The 18673-nt window shown below is 40.9% G+C and overlaps 1 protein-coding gene across 1 annotated transcript in view; it reads left to right on the forward strand.

Moving 5' to 3' along the window:
- AGK (acylglycerol kinase) overlaps window positions 1-18211 on the forward strand; it is a 35637-nt gene extending 17426 nt beyond the window's left edge. Inside the window, exons 7-15 of the mRNA XM_083860500.1 lie at window positions 10-104; window positions 2128-2197; window positions 2976-3055; window positions 5097-5154; window positions 7484-7625; window positions 8726-8823; window positions 11015-11085; window positions 15359-15443; window positions 17365-18211. Coding sequence (XP_083716626.1) covers window positions 10-104; window positions 2128-2197; window positions 2976-3055; window positions 5097-5154; window positions 7484-7625; window positions 8726-8823; window positions 11015-11085; window positions 15359-15443; window positions 17365-17502 — 837 coding nt within the window. The 3' untranslated portion in view covers window positions 17503-18211. The remainder of the gene's footprint in view (window positions 1-9; window positions 105-2127; window positions 2198-2975; window positions 3056-5096; window positions 5155-7483; window positions 7626-8725; window positions 8824-11014; window positions 11086-15358; window positions 15444-17364) is intronic.
- The last annotated feature ends 462 nt before the right edge of the window (window positions 18212-18673 follow it).

Genomic DNA, 18673 nt, shown 5'->3' on the forward strand with positions numbered 1-18673 from the left:
TGTGTCCAGGCTGCCTTCAGTAAGATTCCTATAGGATTCATACCCCTTGGCAAAACTTGCAGTTTGAGCCACACACTGTATCCTGAGAGCACAAATCAAGTCCAGTAAGTATGACATGTTTCTGAAACGTTGATGTTTGTTTTCAAGGAGCAGTGCTTCTTGGTAGCTTGATGCTTTTCTTTTTCTTCTGTGTTACATAGAAGTTGGCAGTCTCTGGGCAGAGCCTGATGATTCTCTGGACTTGCCTGAGTTAATGACTTCCAAAAACTGACTAAAACTTAAAAGAAGGAAATGTATGTATTATTAGAAATCATTTGCTGTGGCTAATTTCCCTGTGATCGTGTGATGCTCAGAGTTTAAAAAGGAAAAGGGATTAAAAGGATCAGCCTCTTTGGAATAGCAGAAAGGGTATGACAAGGATTTAGCAAGGATATGATAAAATAAACCAAAAATAAGTCCTCTTTCTGACCCTTCTCCAGTCTAAAAATTCTAGAAACTGGTCCACATGTAGCCTGGTTAGGACTTGTAAAGTAAGGCCTACAATAATTTGGGAAAGGTTGGATCCCATTACTGACTTTTACAGGGCAGGACTGACTTTTCCCTGTGATGGGAATGATGCTGGCAGTAATCCAGCAACCCAATTCTTGTCTTTGGTATCCTGAATATGATCCAGTCTGGTGGTATCTGTTGCCTGCAGTTCAGTTTGCTGCAGGACTTTTTGTCCACTTATAAAGAGAAAAGTAACTCAAATAATCTTTCTTTTCTTCATCTCTTTTCAATTTTTCCCTTCTTCTCCTCTCATAATAATAAAAAATATATTTCTTCTTGATCCTGAAATCTTTTCACTCTCATTCTCCCAGTAACTCACTGACAGTGTTCTTTGTGGAACCCTTGCTGGTATACATAAAACTCACAAGCCAACTGGCATAGCATGCTGTATTAAACTACCAGAGTTCTTTGAAGCTCAGAAAGATAGGCAAGGCTGTAATCAGCAGCTAAGATTAAAATAATAATTTATTTCTGGGTTCTGAAGAAGCTGTTTGAAATGGATGATCTTCTTGTCCTGAGGTAATGAGCTGTGCAGGTGGGACTGCAGCACACTGGTGAAGTTGAAGGTAATTTGGTCAATAGGCTGCTTAACAACCCGCACCAGTAACAGAACCTAAATTAAGAAGTGCAGAAGTGATATTTTTCAAAGAAATATTTGGGCTTTGGTTCCTTCAGCACCCTCTTCCTTTGGAGTGTAGGAATTGTAAAGGTCTTAGATAGAGATAAGAGCTGGGAGAGAAAATGGGCTGTGGGAAGAGCAGCTTCTTTATCTGTCTCAGTCCTGATGAAACCAAGGGCAGTTTCTTCCACTGATTCACATGACTATTGGGCTAGATCTGAAAATTGCAATTTTTTCTTGTCCACCTGAGACACTGGAAATGTATGCAGTGTGGAAACTAAATATTGTCCAACTTCAAAAACAAGGAATGGGTTTCAATCAAGTATATGCTTCAAGATTTGAACATGGACTGTTTAGTGGACTTAGAAATTTTGGTTCCGAAGTCTTTACATCTTGAAATGACAAAATGCCCTGGGTACTGTCCACAACATAATGGAGACCTAAACGATACAAGCACTGCTGATAGGTAATTTACATTGATTAAAAACTTCGAAATAAATTAGCACATATTAATGCAGTCCAATCTCAGACATGTGAGTTGAGACCAGCCAAGCTGTCCCATTCTCTCCCAGGCTGTAATATTTGCTTACCACTAAAATAAAACTATGATTTGGGTCCTTTGTGTGTTAAGTATCTGAAACAGGAGGTAACACAGTTGGCCTCTGACCTGCCAGATTAGCTCAAAAAGGAGGAATATCTCAAAAGCTTAGGCTGATGATTTCCTTTTGCTTTTTGTGTATTTTGCTGTTTGTTAGATTTTGTCATGTGTTGCAACAACACATTTTGCTTTCAGATTTCAGTTAAGTGCAGTACGTTTCCCTGGGGTTTTTTACTTTTGCTGAAAAAAACCCCTACCTGGACTCACAGTGGAATTTGCTGAAAAAAAATGTAATTTTAAAGCTTACTCATTTCCTTTCTTCCTGTTTGTTTTCCTTTGCTTTTTTCTGTTTGTCTTGCAGGCATATTACTAATGCTACATTGGCCATTTTGAAAGGAGAGACAGTTCCACTTGATGTCTTGCAGATCAAGGTGAAAGCATCTACTTATTTGAAACCAAACATTCCTTAAACTTTCCTGTTCTCATGGTTTTATGTTTACATGGACCGGTTTTCCTCTGTGTATTGCTGTTAGGAATTTTAGTTTATGATATCAGTAGTTCTGCTGGCAGTCATTTCTCCACCATGTGCTATGGCATCAGACAATCTAAACAGAAGAAAACACTAGAATGCCTCAGCATCACCTTTCTTTGCAACTCGGAGAGTATTGATGAATACAAAACTTACTCCAGTGATATTTCTATAGCAATGGTGAAAGATAGCATTACCTCTCTGCTGATTTGATGCAGCCACGTGTATTGTGAAGTTAATAGCTTTCTTTGACAAACTGAAAAATACAAAATGGAAAAACCTTTGACTATGCCTTGTATGGTTTCTGAATATTTTTCTGTTCAGTTGTAGAATGGACATTTCTGCAGTGAGAGCATTGTGTCACTGTGCAGAGCTCCTTGCTTTTGGCTAACAGTCAAATCCACAAAATGAAAAGGCCGTTTCTGGGTGTGTAGTCAAACTCAGGCTACCTGTTCAAAATTTCACTTCCTATATTCCTTCTTGGAGCAGATACAATGTACAGTGCTCAAATTCTGCTAAGCTTTATTGTTGTTAGCTCTTTGTCATACCTCTTCTGTTAAATTTCTGTGTAGAAATTTAACGGGAGTTTTTATGTAGAAATGCTATTTTTCCAACTTCAGAAATAAAGTTGGAAACAAGGTAAGAGAAAGCAATTTTGCAATGTTTATTTTTTTTTACAGGGAGAAAAGGAACAGCCTGTGTTTGCAGTCTCTGGTTTAAGATGGGGATCTTACAGAGATGCAGGAGTTAAAGTTAGCAAGTAAGAAAATACTATTTTTTGAAACCCTTTTTAGCATCTTTTGCCTAAAAAGACACACCCTCCTCTCTCAAGTAAGTCTATTCTTTGAGTGTAGGCATCAAGCAGAGGCACCCAGTCTTGGTAGGTCTTGCATTACACACAAGAGTGTAAGATGTAACAGAATTCTTGTAATTTGAAATAAACACTTATTTGGTGCTGACCTGTTCTTTTAAGTATTTACTTTCTTCTTGCCTTGTGGTATCTACTTCTGGAACTTTATTCAGATTGTAACAGGGGGGAAATCTCTCCCTTGAGTAAAGTCTAAGTAAAGTAATTGGCCATTGTTTTTCATCATCTGCCAATGAAAAGCTGCGTGTGTACTCTGAAACTCAATTCCAACAAGGGACATCAGATGCAGTAGAAATGCCCTTCAGGTTCCTGCCAGAAATGACATGGACTGTGCTCTCTAATGGCTGTTCTCTGAATGGTAAACTCATAATTATTGGGCTTTCTCCAAATGGACATTTAACATGTCACTGTCTGTGTATCAAATGACGGGCATTATCTGCTGAAGGAGCAGCAGAGCCAAAGCAGCTCACTCCCCAAACTTTTATGGAGGAAAAGCAGCTGTCAGGAAATACCATATGCTTCTTGGTGAATGAGTTGTCTTTGTCGGGAAGGAAGAGGTAGCAGACCTCTGGAGTCTGTCTGGCAAATGTTTTAGAGGTGGTGTGGGATGGGGGAGATGCAGTAAATGGTCGGGTTGTTTGTCCCTGGGAAGCCAGGGACATGCTTAGTAGGCTGTGTAGGTGCTGACTTGGCTGTGCTGCAGGCTCTCCTGCTAATTGCAGCCCCCAGTCCAAGGAAGTGCACTTCTCTCTGCTCTGCTCTCCTGCTGGGCTTCCTGCCCATGCCCTGGTTTTCTCCTGGTGTCAGCCTTCACATCTTTCTCTGCAGCACTTCCCTTTTGTAAGAGTCCTTTGGACTCAGTGCTAGAGGCATGACAGCACTTTTGGTACATGGGGCACACAAACATCCTCAACCCTTGCTTCCTTCCATAAATGTTTTTGAACGCAGAGAAGCATGTCCAGCTTGGAAAGCACTTCAGCAACAAATGAACAGGTGCTCAGAGTCCGCTTGGAACAAAATCCTCATGTGCTTGTCCTGTTCTTATACTTTCCCACTTCATCCACTTTTGCTGCCTGTGAAAGATGAGCTATTGGACTAAAAACATTTGGTGTCTTCCAGTGCAGCTGATCTTAAACTGAAAAGAACTCAAAGGGAGTTAAGCCATTAAACAAGTTCCAGAAGTGTGTCTGACTATACCTCTACTAAGGACTGTGCTGCTGGAGACCTGGTGCTGTTTTATGTTACTATTTTACAGACAATTTTGTGGCTTGAGGGGAGTGGTGGCACAGTTGCATGCCCTAATGGTTAATGAGATCTTCAGATATGCAGTACTCTTGAGCTGGTGGTGTTTAATGTGCTTTGTTGACCCTCTCTGATGAAAAACTCTGATCAAAATGTGTGCCAAGCCTGCCTAAACAGAGTCACGTCTTTAGATTCTATACAGTGCTGTGTGGCTGGCAGGATTTTTATTTTGTAAAACCCTGATTTTGATGTGAGAATCTTTTGGGACTAATGAATATTTGCTGGTTCTTTTGTCACTGAAGCTTTTGGGTTCTTTTTTGTTTCCTCCAAGCTTTGGAAATATGCTGTATTGCATACTGTGGAAATGCACACCACCAGCTGTTAGACCACAGCCCTTTAAATCATCCCCAGTTGTCTCACATAACAAAGTAAAATTCTAATAGTGAGATGTCCTGCTGCCCGTAGTGAAGATTATACACTGCATTTTGGTGATGTGTAACTCAGGATAGAGATGTCACTGCTAGGCTGCTGGTGATGTGTAGGAACTATCTTAGAGTATCAAAAAGCTAAAGGTTGTCAGGGAGCCCTAACTCAGTGACAAACTGTGTGCTCTGACTTAGTGCAAGGTTTCATCCTTTCCCAGTATTGACCCCTGGATATATTAGAAGTTCTGTTTCTGTTCTTTTTTCAGGTACTGGTACCTTGGGCCTCTGAAAACCAAAGCAGCTCATTTTTTCAGTACATTTAAGGTAAACATTAATTGTGAGGAAATTCTTTTTGGTTGGGAAATGAACAGGCTGACTTGGCTTTGTGTAATCTATCTGCCAGCTTTTGTGAAAGATTCTGGAGTTTTGTGAAGGAATAGGACTAAAACTCAACTTGTTAAAAAGCCTACCAATTGATAGACTTCTTAAGAGAGGAAAGGGAAGAGAAATATTTTTTAAAAAAATTAATTTTTTTTGCTGCAAGATTACTGGGGGGAGCCAATAACCCCCTGTGATACTGGTGAATAGCAGTGGTGAAGTATTGAGCACCAAAGTGCTCAGCCACCTTTTCTCAACAGTCTTTATAATAACATTTCTCTCTGATTTATTCATCTGGCAGAAGGGTTTATAATTAGACTGCTCTTGCACATTGATTATCAGGCTTCCTTGTGTAGTAAAATGAACATGAAGATGAATAGCTTTTATCTCACCTTAAACTTTCCTGTTGCTTAAAATTGATCCTGGAAAGATTAAAATTTGACCGGCATGAAAGGTAAGGCATTTTCCTTCACATGGTTTTCCTGTTCCTTGAGCATATAAGGAACCTCATGAAAGGCAGTGAAAATACCCAGGAGATAGTAGAGTAGATCAAATAGTGCAGTCTAGCCATGCTGTCTGTGACAGTGCCAGTGCTTCCTTTATAGGAAGCTCCTGTAAAGGGGGTCTTAATAGTAATGTATCCGGGAAAGTTGGGGTGAGTTCCCCCGCTACCCCATACCCAGAAAATTTGAGGTTATGCTTCTGTGTGCTGGCATTTTAGCTGGAAACCTATTCTTAATTTCTGTCCACCTCCTTTCTCACTTCTTTTGAGTCTTTAGGCACAGCTGGGGGAGGTGATAGTGGATTTCTCTGGTGAGCTATTAATTGTACATTAAAAAGATCTGTTTGACCTGCTGAAGGTTAAAGAGAAGTGCCCACTTCTTCAGCCATTTAGACAGAAAACTTTCTACCTGATCTCATCTAATTGTGGTATTGCTTTATGTGCCTCACGTTATCATTTTGTTAATTTCTACAAGAAGAGCCTCCATCCTGTTGAATTTAATCTCTTTCTGGCTTGTGTTTGCTGCTCCACACTTCATGTTTTCTGGTTTTACTGTGTGTGTCTTTTGAAACAGGATGACCTGTAGAGGAAAAAAATGTAATGGAAAATACCACCTCTGATACTGGTAGGGGCATTGTTATGAGTGTAACCATCTCTTCTAAAATACACAGGGTTAAATTATCACAGCATTGCTGCTTCTCCATTTAATGATTAATATTTACTGTTTGTGTACTGCCCTACTGATACAACCTCTGTTTGTCCTGCTTATTATGTAAGTATGAGAGTGGAGTCTTTCCTTGCTCTCAGAGGTGTGAGGTGAATTAGTGTAACAACCTGTGCTGTATGATCCAAAACTACTTCTGAAGTTTTGTACATAGAAAAATAATTGTACTGAGTTCACGTGAGCTTTTGGCTGAGTTGTTTTAGTATATAGATTTGAAAACCAATTAAATTATTCCCTCCCCAAGTCCTGTGTTTGGAGCATTTTGGAAATTATTTTCAAAACAATGACAGGAAATAAACTTTGTCAGCATCTGGAGATATTTCAAAAGGTTCTTCTGTAGCCCTGGTACTGGAATCTGAAATATTACCAAGAATAATATGTTAGTATTTTTTTTTTCTTTTTTTTTTTTTTTTTTTTAAAGATGCTTTTTAAAGCTCATGTGACTTGGCCTTAAGAGCTGTTGTGTTGCTGTTTAGAAGTGCCTGACTTTCAGGTCAGGTCTGGATTGTTTGAGTTGCTGGAGAACAAAGGCCTGTCAGGTTTTAGTGCCCCTTGGCTGCACACAGCACCGTAGTCTTTGTCTGTTTGCACTGGATCCTGCTGAACAGTTGCTCTTTGAGGTTGCCTTTGTGCCATGAAGAAACCAACTGTGCTTTCAGACATTACTGTTGACCTGGCTGGTTTGGGTTGTTCCCTCCAGCCAGAAGCAGCTGTGTAACCCTGCCACACATCACCAGCAAAGGAAACATCTCTTCACCCTCTGTTCATAGAGAGGAAAATGCCCTGACTTCTGTGCGGGGAAGGATTAGATTAGTGGGTTTGAGAACTGTAGCTAATCTTTTGGAAACTGCAGAAATGTCATGTCACCAATGAACCTGCAGACTGGAGTGCCATAAAGTAGGCTGAGGCAGTGGGGGAGTCTGAGTAGCTCTGCAAGACTACATCTGAGTACTCACTAAATAGGCTACAGGACTAAACCGAATAAACAGGTAATGCCCTAAACAAAATGTCCTTTTATCTTCTGTCTTTTCTTTCCATGTGAATCCAAGGAATGGCCTCAGAAACATCAAGCTGCTCTCATGTACCTGGGTCCAACTGAGAGACCTCCAGAAGAGCCAGAGGAGAAATCCAGACCACCTTTGCATGTGAGGCTCTACAGACGACTTCGATCGTACTGGTTCTCTCCAAAAGGTAGACTGAGTGTGTTCTGGCATAAACTCACATGCAGGGTCTACTCCTCTAACAGATCCAGGGGTGTGTTGTGTGGAGGGCATGTCTACTTTACTGCTCTCTTTCTTATTTTATTTTGTTTGTTTGTTTGTTTGTTTCTTTTTTTTTTTTTTAAATTATTTAAACTGTGATTTTTGTCATAATGGTTATAGTGGCATCTGGCAGAAATGGAACAGAGTAGTCCTGCCAGTGCTTGTGGTGTCATAAACAAATACTCATTTGTGAAGAACCCAGGGCATTCCCTGGATTCACAGTTGTCATTGCAGTGGAGGCATCCATAGAGGATACTTGGCACTTCTGGGTGAGCTTGTTTAAATCTTCTTCCAGCAGAATGGCTTCTTAGTGAGCTGGGAAGATAGGAGCAGCCCTCGTTTTCCAGGGTGGGGAGACTCGCTGACACAGAGCAACAAATGTTACTTTAAATAGAAGTGTAAAATTTGGGCCATGCAGAAGCCCTAAATTCTCTTAGTATGTTAAATTCTTTCTGTATTGTAAACTTTGTGTTCTCTGAGCCTCTCTTGGGTTGGGCTGTTGTCTGGGCACTGCACATGGTAGGCCACAGGAGGAAGGAGAGTGGGTATTTTGCACAGTCTGGTGGAAAGACCTTGTTCCTCCTTGGCTAGCAGAGGTGATTCATGCAGGAGCATGAACCAAGAGACTTGAATATGAGAACTGAACTGTGGATCTGCCTCCTGTAGAAAATATGTTACCACAGCTTCCTGAACACTGGATTCCTGGTTTTTCGGTACTAGCGTTTCATGAGTTTTCTAAGTATTCCTATCACCAGCCCAGGAGATCTGTTAATCCGTGGACATAAGGACTCAGAGGGCTGTGATATACTGTGCTTGACAGTCTTTTCTGCTACTGTGTAAATGCTGATGGTGATTTTTCTTCGGTACTCCCAAGCTCCCTTTTAATTTTTTAAGATTTTGACATTTTAGAGAAACAAAACTAGTGGCCAGAATGGCTCAGACTGATTTTTGTGTCCTGCATCTGCTTCATAGTGATCTGTGTAATTAAATTCCACTTAATGATTGATACCTTCTCTTCCTGATATGCAGGATTCCCCAAGGAGGTAGCCCCGGAGGAGTGGGAAGAACTGAAGTTGTCCACCACTGAGCTTTGCATTGCAACTCAGAACAGGCAGCTTGATCTAACAGTAAGACCATAACATAATTGGACTCCCAATGCTGCCTGCCCACAACGTTTTCCTGTCTTGCTAAACTCCATTATTGTGTCTATATAAGTAACATTTACTACCTCATGCAAGAAGAGGTCCATGATTGAATCCAGAATGGGCAAATTTCAGAGCCAGTGTAAAAGCACTGGAGACCAGTGTAAAACTGGGATGCAGTGGGATCAGAAAGAATTTGTACAAGGTTTCAGTAGCCAAACAGAAGTTTTAGAATTGCCCATGAGTAAACAAAGTACCAAGAAACATTCCTTTCCCTCTTCACCTATGTGAGAGTGATTCTCTTTTATCAATTGGTGCTAGAAGGAAGTTGAGCTTGTGTGTCTGGCTGGAATACTTGATTTTTCGCTCTTTTTAAGACTTGCAGAGTTGGAGTTAAAAATAATTTGTACTAGGGAAAGGACAGAGGCTACACTGATTTGAAGAAAAGGAAATGCAGGTGGTTGAAAGAATAGAAACAAGGTAGCAAAGGGGAACTGTTCCTGTCATAACTTTCTCAGGATGTTCATGCTGTTCATTCACTGTTTTAGAACCTGTCTTTGGCTTATGCCTGTGTTTTGGTGCAATTTTACTGCTGTGAAAGCTGTTTAGATAGATGTCAGTCTTTAATTTTACAGGAAAATGCTAACACAGTGATCCTGTACTTGTGAGCTTCCCTTCATTTCCTCCTCAAGGCTGCAGGAAAGCCTTTCCAGGTTAACAGGAGGTGTTGAACTTAGTGCAACATATTTCTTTCTTAGAATTCAGGGTCTTTAAGAACATGAAAACGTGAGTTACATTGATATGTTACCTTGTAGGAACAAGCCAAAAAAACCCAAACAGGCCAATATAGTTTTTTAAATGTTCTCCTGGTTTCTCCTGAGAATATATCACATGAACTTTATTTTCTTCTTCATTGTGGTTTATGATTTGGACTGTCAGTGTCCTAGTAATGGTAGAAGCTAGACAGAGTCTTGTATTTGGGTAATTTTTTTTAGTGCTTTCTAGGTGACACTTGAACACAAGAGTTTTGATTGTTGAACTGGATTGGAGCCAGTGATGTAAAGCAAAAACAGATCTACCAAAAACAGAGAAAGTATCTGATTGCCACAAACTAGCCCATTGCTCTTTCTATTGTTTTGTCTCCCTTAGGCCTTCAGGATGCACTTTAATATTGGTTCTGAAAAGAAGGAAGTGATGTAGAGTTCTCAGGTCTTTTGCATAGCCTAGAAATATGGACAAGCTCATGTTAGACCAGTTGTACTTTCCTATTTCTAGAGTTGGAAGCATCTTGATACTGCATCTCTTTTTCTAAAAGTGTGGATCCCTTATTACTGCGTAATAAGTCCCTCTCTTGAAATCATTGTCCCTATAGCCCTCAAAGCTGAGCAGCAGCTCCCTGAAATCCACACCAGGCCATATCTGCTGACTGCTGCCAGCCACTCATCTCTGTCTCTCACCTCAGGTTCATACAGAGGCTGCCCCATTGAAGAGACGCTGATAAAGCCATACCGCTCAGGCAGTGCCTCTGCAGAACAGCAAAGGAGTAAACCAAGTTGCACTAACAGATGCATTTATTTTTACTTTTGTCATTGTGATTGCATCTGCACTAGGACATTTTCCAGGACAGAAATATTAAAATAAATTTAAAAATAAGTTGCATCTTAATCAAAGTTGCTTTCATGGAAAAGCTGTACTGTATACTCAGTTTAGGGCTGGCTGTAAATAGGAAAGAAACTAAGTAAGGAGTTTAAAGGATTGTTGTCAAGGGCACTTTGATTTCCAATTTGTATTGTTTAAAATTCTCTTACTGTGGTGTTTGATGGCCAAATGTTGTATCATTGTACTATTGCTTAAATTCATGAAAGACACATTGAATAGCAATTAAATAAGTAAACCTAAGACATCTGCTATTGTCTTTAAATGTCACAAGAAGCCAAATGTGTGACTCATTATTTTGCTTCTTGTGGTATTTATCGAATATTCATTAATGGGAAAATACTACCTGTAATTTCTAATCAAATAAGTTGAGATTTGAATAAAGCATGAAATGCAGAAATGCATCTCCTGCCTCCTTTTGTGGGACAAAGGACTGGCCATTGTGTGAACATATTGCAGTATCATGGGTGTGGCATTTTCAAATGTTAACTGCTTGATTTCTGAATCTCTTTTTGCACAGCGCACTGAGGACTTCATGGACATTTGCATTGAATCAGAGAGTGTCAGCAAAGGGCAGTTTGTTCACAGAGGGTGAGTATGGGAAGGCTGCAAAAAGGGGACAGGATCTCTGAAAAGTGTGCTGGTTTTCTCTCTCAGTGTTGCACTGCAAAATTCAGAAGCAGAGGACTGCAAAGCACACCAGTCAGTACTGCTTCATGGGAACTAATACTTTTGTTCTTGAAAATTCTTACTCATCTTCTGTTTCTGTAAACAAGGGAGAACTCCAGAACCTGGAGTTCTTCCTAGCTTCTGAGTTTGCTATACCTTTTATCTTTTCCCCTATGCTCTAAGTCAGTACTGCTTGGATATTGCTGTCGTTACTGAGTTCTACAGGCAGTTGTGCAGACTTACCCCAAAATCTTTTAGCCCTAGCTGCTCAATGGACTGAGAGGTGGGTCACAGAGCTGGTATGTTTGTACTAGTGGTACCTGGGAATTCTTGAGCTCTGATTAGACAGGCCCTCTTCTAAGAAAAGAGCTTCCTTGCCTCAGTAGCTGTTGTGAGAAATTAGATCTGATCTGGAAGAACTTTGGAAGATGTGAATTTAAACAGGGACTTTAAGCAAATGTATTGGTCCTGCTTGTATGTGGAATAAGAAGGCTGCAGGTATGAAGCAGCACCATGTGAAGAAAGGGAATGTTACTGCTTCCTCTGTGCTTGTGATGTTTTCTTGTAGTGTGCTTGTTCCTCCTGCTCTCACAGGACACCAATCAGAGCTGCCTTTTCCAGCTCTTTACAGTCTCACTCATTAATACATTGCGTCTTCAGTGCAGGTTTTACCAGCAACAGATTTTCCTGCTAAATCCAAGGGAGCTCCTCTCCATATTACCTTTTAATTTGCTGTTTTCTCAGTCTTCGAGCTCCCTCTAGTGAAATCCTTGGGAGGATTTCAGTGCAGTTTTACCTGCATGTCATCACCCTAGTAATTCCTGCAGGATACTCATTTATGATACTAATGGCAATTCTGGCCCCTTATTTGGGCATCCTGGAAACCTCAGGGAATAGAATCTTCTGACCTATGCATACACTGTAAGTCAGGTTACCACCTGGAGCTGCTTTTAAATTGCATGAACATGTGGACCATGGTTGCTTGAGACTGATGTGTTTGCTTTGAAGGCTACAGAGGGAAAGGAAGAGGTGGTTTTCCTATTAGAAGCAAGGGGAACCTGGTGTTTTAAAGGAGAGAGATAAAGGAGATGCTATTCTGGGTTCTTGAACACTTTACTAGCAGAAAAATGTAGATGAGCTTGTGTGACTTGAGGGAGGCATAATGAAGTGTATTCCCACTGTAAATAATACCTCCTGTGTTGACTGGACATGCTTCCTGCAGTAGTGTGGCACATTTTCTGACTGCAGTTACAGTGTCGTGCAGAAAAAGCCTCTGAGGAGCATTACCGTTGCCCTGCTGTCCAGAGCTAATTAGAGGTAGTACGAAAGCTTTGAGCTGTTCAAGCAAAGTTCAGAGAAACAAGCTCTTTTGATTAAATAGTGCTAAAAAGCCTGTAGGTGACAAAGAAAGACAAAGAGGGGTGTGGGGGAGTGGTGGAGCAGTGGGAGGGGATGGTTAGTTGTACGGAGAGGAGTCACAGCAGAAAAAGGATGCCCTGTTTTTTCAAGGCAGAATCAGGGTGTTCAGAGGTCCCGCTGTGCCTTTGCCAGCTGGATTTGAGTTAAGCCCATTATCAGAGGCCCCCCATTGCCTAGCACCAACAGGGTTTGTCTTTGGAAATGTATGAAACAGCTCTTTTTTTATTCTTCTTTTTTAGTGTATAGTTTAAATACCAGAATTTTGGGTGTTGAAAAGCTTTTTAGGGGAAATACCTTATCAACACAGATATCAAGGGGTTTTTCTATTGGAGAGGGCACTGACATGAGGTGGTGTGAACTGATAGGTCACAGAGAGAAAACCACACATCCAGCAGGAAACTACTATGGAGGCTCAGGCAGTGTGTGTCTGGGGAGGTGTGGGGGTGCATTATTGTGCTGGAGGGCAGCTGCTGTTGGGTTTCCAAGAAAGGAGGAGGTCATCCCAGGTGTATAAAAGTGCCCTCTGGCTGTGGATCAGATTTGTGTGAACAAGAGCATCCACAGCAGCCACAGAGCTGATGTTTAGATAATGTGGGGGAAGAAGTGTTGTTTACAATGGAGTGCTTACTAAGAAGTGCTGCAGGGAAGGAGAGCAGGCACAGAAAGTGTGGCATCAGTTATCCACCTCCTGGTAGCCAGTTTAGATTCAGCATATGAAACTATGGAGAGCTGTCACTCCAGGGCATGAGTACAGTTATCATCTACAGTGCAGAAAACTGGGTTTTTTTGTTAGAGGTCTTACTCTGAATCATTTAACATTGGCAGCTTCTGGATATGAAAATGAGGTTCCAGTTGTGTGTTATGTGCAGTAGATGATGTGGTTCTCTCTCTGCTTGTATTTTTGATGAGGTTCTCTCTAAGCATAGAGTGAGATGTAACAATCACTGTTAGATTTCTTGGTCTTGTTCCTATTTCAAGAAATCTAATCTTGTTGGATTTCTTTCTGTGGTCTTGAGTGAAGAGCAGAGTCTAAGGGAAATGAATTAAGATTTTTTAATGCTGGACCACTAGAAGGGCAATCACTGCAAATGGAGTTGTGTCTTGCTTGCTTCTACCAGTGCTCTCCTTTGATTGATCTTTAATTCCATCTCTTGGCTCTTTTGAGTTTACCTTGACCCCACAGTCACAGCTCTATAGAGCTTTGTGTGCCTTCACTGGCCAAGAAAATCTTCTCACTCACTAGAGTATGGCTTGTATGTATCTAGTATCTAGGACCTTGCATGATAAATTCCAAGCAGGTTAAACTTGAAATGGGGAATCTTGCTGCTTGTTTGTACAGCACTGTATAAACTGACAGTATTGCATGCCATCAATGATTTATAATTTATATTACTGGAGGATGTGTAATTCCCTCACGGTTACTCATCAGTCTTCTAGTGTACACATATTTGATTAAAACCAAACTTTCCACAGTTAATATTGCTGCTGTCCTTCCCTGTCCTTTCCTTAGCTTTTCTTTTCTTCCTTTGTCTTTGATTTTCATCTCCTGTTTCAACCCTTTCTTCTCATGTTCTTCCTTCTCTGGGATTTTCTGTGACTTTAGAGGCACTGTCTTCCTCGGGGCGTAGAAGACTTGGTGTATAGGGAGATTCTGACATGCTTTTTTGAGTTCTTTCCTAGGCAATATTTAAATACACCCTTCTTTCATATCAGTCTTGAGATGGAAATTTGGGGACAGCAGGCATTGCCTGTCAAAGAAATAAATATCTGTGATAATTCTGCCATGTTTGAGAGTAGCGGTGTATTAACACTAGAATTCTGTGCTGTTCTCTTTGCTATTTGTGTGTTGCTATCTCTCTGTAGAGGGGCCCAAACTGAGAGGCTGCTGTGTGGGGTGCAGGGTACCCTTTGCCCGTGGTCAGTCAGAAGATTGTGTGTGGTCAGTCAAGAGGCCAGAGGAAGGTCAGCACAGCCCAGAGCTTGTGCTCACTCTGCAGCAGCACTTGGGGCAATAGGAATCACAGCTTGCTGTTTCTAACAGCTGAACAGTGACAGGACAGCAGCCTAAGCCTTCAAAAAGACCACACGGCACTTGCAACACCAGCTTTCCAAGACAGGAAACTGCTTTCCATGTGCTCCCTTTTGACGTCAGCAGGAGTAGGAAAGGAAGCAACACTTATCTAAGTACATAAATACATAAATAAGAATCTCACAGGCACCAGAAGAGAGAAACTTTCAAAACTGGATGTTACTTGGCATGGATAAAGTGATGAGGGTTTCTTCATGAGCGATAACAGAAGCAGCTGATCTGAAATGTCATGCTGATTGGTGTTGATATGAAAAATGTGGGGATTTTGTTTGTTTTTAGGTAGTAATTTAATAGTTCAATGTAACTATAATTCTGTCTTTTTTTGGCTTAGGCTGCTAGTACATTTGAGTGCGTGAGATATCAGGAGATGGTAGTCACTGCAGGAGTACACAATTCAGCATGGAAGTGAAGAACACAAAACTGCTGTATGTTCAGATCTATTCAGTGAGCCTCAGAGCAGAAGCTGGTTGGAGGCTGTCAGTACATTCTGATATGCATTGACTGCAGCAGGAGGGAAGGACTCTTCTACTTTTTCACAGTTAAACCCACAAATATTTGTGTGTATATATATATAAACTCTGTGATTACCAAATGCATAGTGATTTACCACAACAAAATGTCATCCCTGAAGAAGGCTGTTTCTGAGAGAAGCATGTCCTTACCTCACCTCTCTTTTGGTTTGTACAGAAGTCAAAAGATGCGTGATCCACACATGTGCCTTGAAGGGAGTCAGCGCATCCAAGCCAGCAGGTGCATTTTGCAACTTCCAGAGGTGAGAAGCTGAGAGAACTGAAAAACTCTTTCACTTTGTTTCTTGTACCTGTTGATGCTGCAGTTTAATAAATTCTTACTCTAAATCTGGGAGATTGATTACATTGCAAGTGAGACACCCAGTTTTACAGTGCAGCCAATGAGTTCCTTGCCAGGACAGACATACTGCAGTTTCCAAAGTGGTCTGTAAATCTGAAGGGGGAGTTTTGTTCTGCCAGGAAATGGTGGCAGATCTTTTATGAAGACAGTCATGGTGGTTAAAGGGTCTCTTGAGTATATTGCACATGAACGGGAAGTTCCACCTGAACATGAGGAAGAATTTCTTTCTTGTGCATGTAACCAGGCACTACAACAGACTGCACAGAGAGGTTGTGCAGTCTCCCTCTTTGCAGATACTTAAGAATCATCTGGACACAATCCTTTGCAATGTGCTGTGGGATGACCCTGCTTGAACAGGGAAGTTGGACCAGATGATCCACTGTTGATTGCAACATACCCATTTTGTGATGCTGATATGCGGATCTTCTCCTTAGTACTGAAGAGGTGTACTTCTAGGTGCCCTAGAAGGAATTGTGCTGTAGAGAAGAAGATAAATATTAGAGACAAAGGAGGTTAAGACAGGGCAGGGGAGCTGAGATCAGTATAAGAAGGTGCCTCAAAACTTTGAAATTATGAAGCTGAGAAAGAAGGCAAAGCTGTGCCTGGCTGTGTAATTTAGATTTGTCTTTTCCTGCCTCTGAGCTGTCTTTTCCTCCTCTACTGCAGCCCTGGGAGGACAGTTTCTTGTTTTTACAAGGACATGAAATCAGTCTCATAGATAATTTTTGTCTTCAAGTGATCTATCATTTAGCAAAATTATTCTATTTTAAGGGAGAAAGAATGTGTTGAAAGGCAAAAAAAAAATCTGTTGCTTCCAAGTAAAAATCATGAATTACGATGTCATGATTAACCAGCATCCTAATACTTCTACTGAATTTAGATCATGGCAGATTTGTGATTCTGAAAGAATGCTCTGCAGTGCTGGGCCATAAGTAAGGGTTGTGGTATAAAATGAGCTGTTCATACTGCAGCAGCTGCTAAGATCTTCGGAACATAGGTGCATGGTACAGAGCAGTGCTGTTTGACTCCATGGCCAGCTCCAGTGAAGGAAATGGAGGCAGCCCAGATGAGTCTCTTTAATGTAACTAGCTTACGTTAATGAAGGTGGACTGCTCTGCTGTACCTCTGACTGCCAGAACTTGTACCAGTTCCTCTGGCCTGTGCTGCTCCCGTGTCCGAGTTCCCTTGGAGTTGGTTTGAGTACCCACGTAGCACAGCCCTCCTGTAAGTCAAAGGCATGCAAAACAGCCACTGAAGTTGTTTTTAGGTAAAGTCAGCCTGCCATTTTGATGAATGGTTTTAATCACGTGGTGACTTTACTGGCATTAAACACTTGAGAAAATTCTACTGCTGAGTAATTCCTGGCCAATAAATTACTTTGCATCTCGTGTTTCAGATCAATACAGTAAAACAACGCTGAAAGGGGTTTGTAACATGGATTTAATAGAAGTTACTTAACAGGCATTTCTGCAGATTAGTTTATGTCACCACTGGCAGACCCAAGACCTAAGTGCACATAATTGTAGTTCCAATAGCAAAGAATCCTTCAGTATAAATAATGTGGGTCATTAGAGCTTCCTAGTGTTTAATTATCACTAATTAGTAACTAAGTGAGGTAAAGTCTTATGCACGAGGTTCTTAATACATTCTGTGCAGTGGGGGATGGGCCTCCCTGTGTTGTGGAGAGCAAATGGGCTGGAAGGCAGAGGCGGGGGTCATCTTGGTTGAGAGTGAGCTAAGTATGCAATTGTATTTTATTAGTAAAATCAGCATTGCAGCCTTGCTGAAATAATGTTTTATGTTTAACTGTTGTCTGCACACAGGGCACTGAGGGATTCTTTGGCATTGATAATGAGGAGTATGAAGCTATGCCTGTAGAGGTGAAGCTCTTACCCCGCAAACTTCGGTTCTTCTGTGATCCCAGAATGAGAGAGCAGTTGCTGCAGGCAGCGGTACAATGAGAATTCATGGCAGAGGGGCCAGTCTTCACCAATCTTACCTGGGTCTCTTCATGGAGAGAGGCACATGAGACCTAACTAACTTGATTAACCCCACTAGACTAATAAGCCTTTTGGCTATTTTTATGTGTGAGGTACTTCCATTGGAAGTGTATGATTTGACTGGTGTCAAAGGGGTTTAAATTGCAAATGAAATTTCTGAAAAATGCATGTTAACTTGATGGCATCTTTCTTTTCCCCTCCCGTAAGAAGTCATCATTGTTCCATTTACAGCACTACAGGTTGAGTGCTGCATGCCAGATGCTACTGCTGTAATGCAATTGCATATTAAAGTAAAATTTAAGTATACTTGCCCTTGTGTTCTAAGAGTTTAGGTTTACTTTACCCATGTAAAAATCTTGCAAAACCTGAGATCCTGGGGGAGAGGAATGTTAAGGAATTCCATGAAGCATTGGAATTGCCACATTAAAACAGATGGTTGGTTATCTACTCTGTCACAAAATAAACTGGAGATTGGTGATATAAAGCTTCAGAGCAAGTTTAAAAATTCGCCATACGTATCTGGATAAGGTATTTATGTTAATTTTTTTCATCTTGCCAGATTCAACAGCACAAGTTGCAGTAACTATATAGTAGAAATGTATTCCTTTGATCAATTTAGGTATATTACACAGAAGCAAATTGGAAAACATCATTGACCCAAAGCTATATGAAGTACACTTGGAAAGACTCTTTACCAAGCTGAGTGAGTCTATTTTTTGTAAGTATTCCTTTTATTCCTGCAGTAGTATAATGCCAGTAAGGACATCCAAATAATGTTTATTATTTATTATGTCTGATTGCTCTTCTGTAATGTAAACAGTGCTCACCACTCCATATGCAACCTCCATCCCCTTGAGCCTCAGTACCATAATTAGTTTTGTTGCTTTTATAAGTTTTTGTTTATAAGCTTTGCTTTAATTGCTGAAAGGAAGTATTACTGACTTAGGCAAGCTTATCTGCCCTTATTCTAACTTAGAAATTCACATGATTCTGCCTTGCTTACTGGAAAAAAAATTATCCTAATTTTTCTGATGTGACTGTCTGTAGTCAGTGTGTTAAGCTGTGGTCTAGTCTAAGTTCACATGTTGACTCTGCTGCTACCAAAATACGGACATAAGTGAGTTGGCTTCCA

The sequence above is a fragment of the Zosterops lateralis genome, assembly GCF_965231275.1.
Source record: "Zosterops lateralis genome assembly, chromosome: 4".
NCBI classification, from domain to species: domain Eukaryota; kingdom Metazoa; phylum Chordata; class Aves; order Passeriformes; family Zosteropidae; genus Zosterops; species Zosterops lateralis.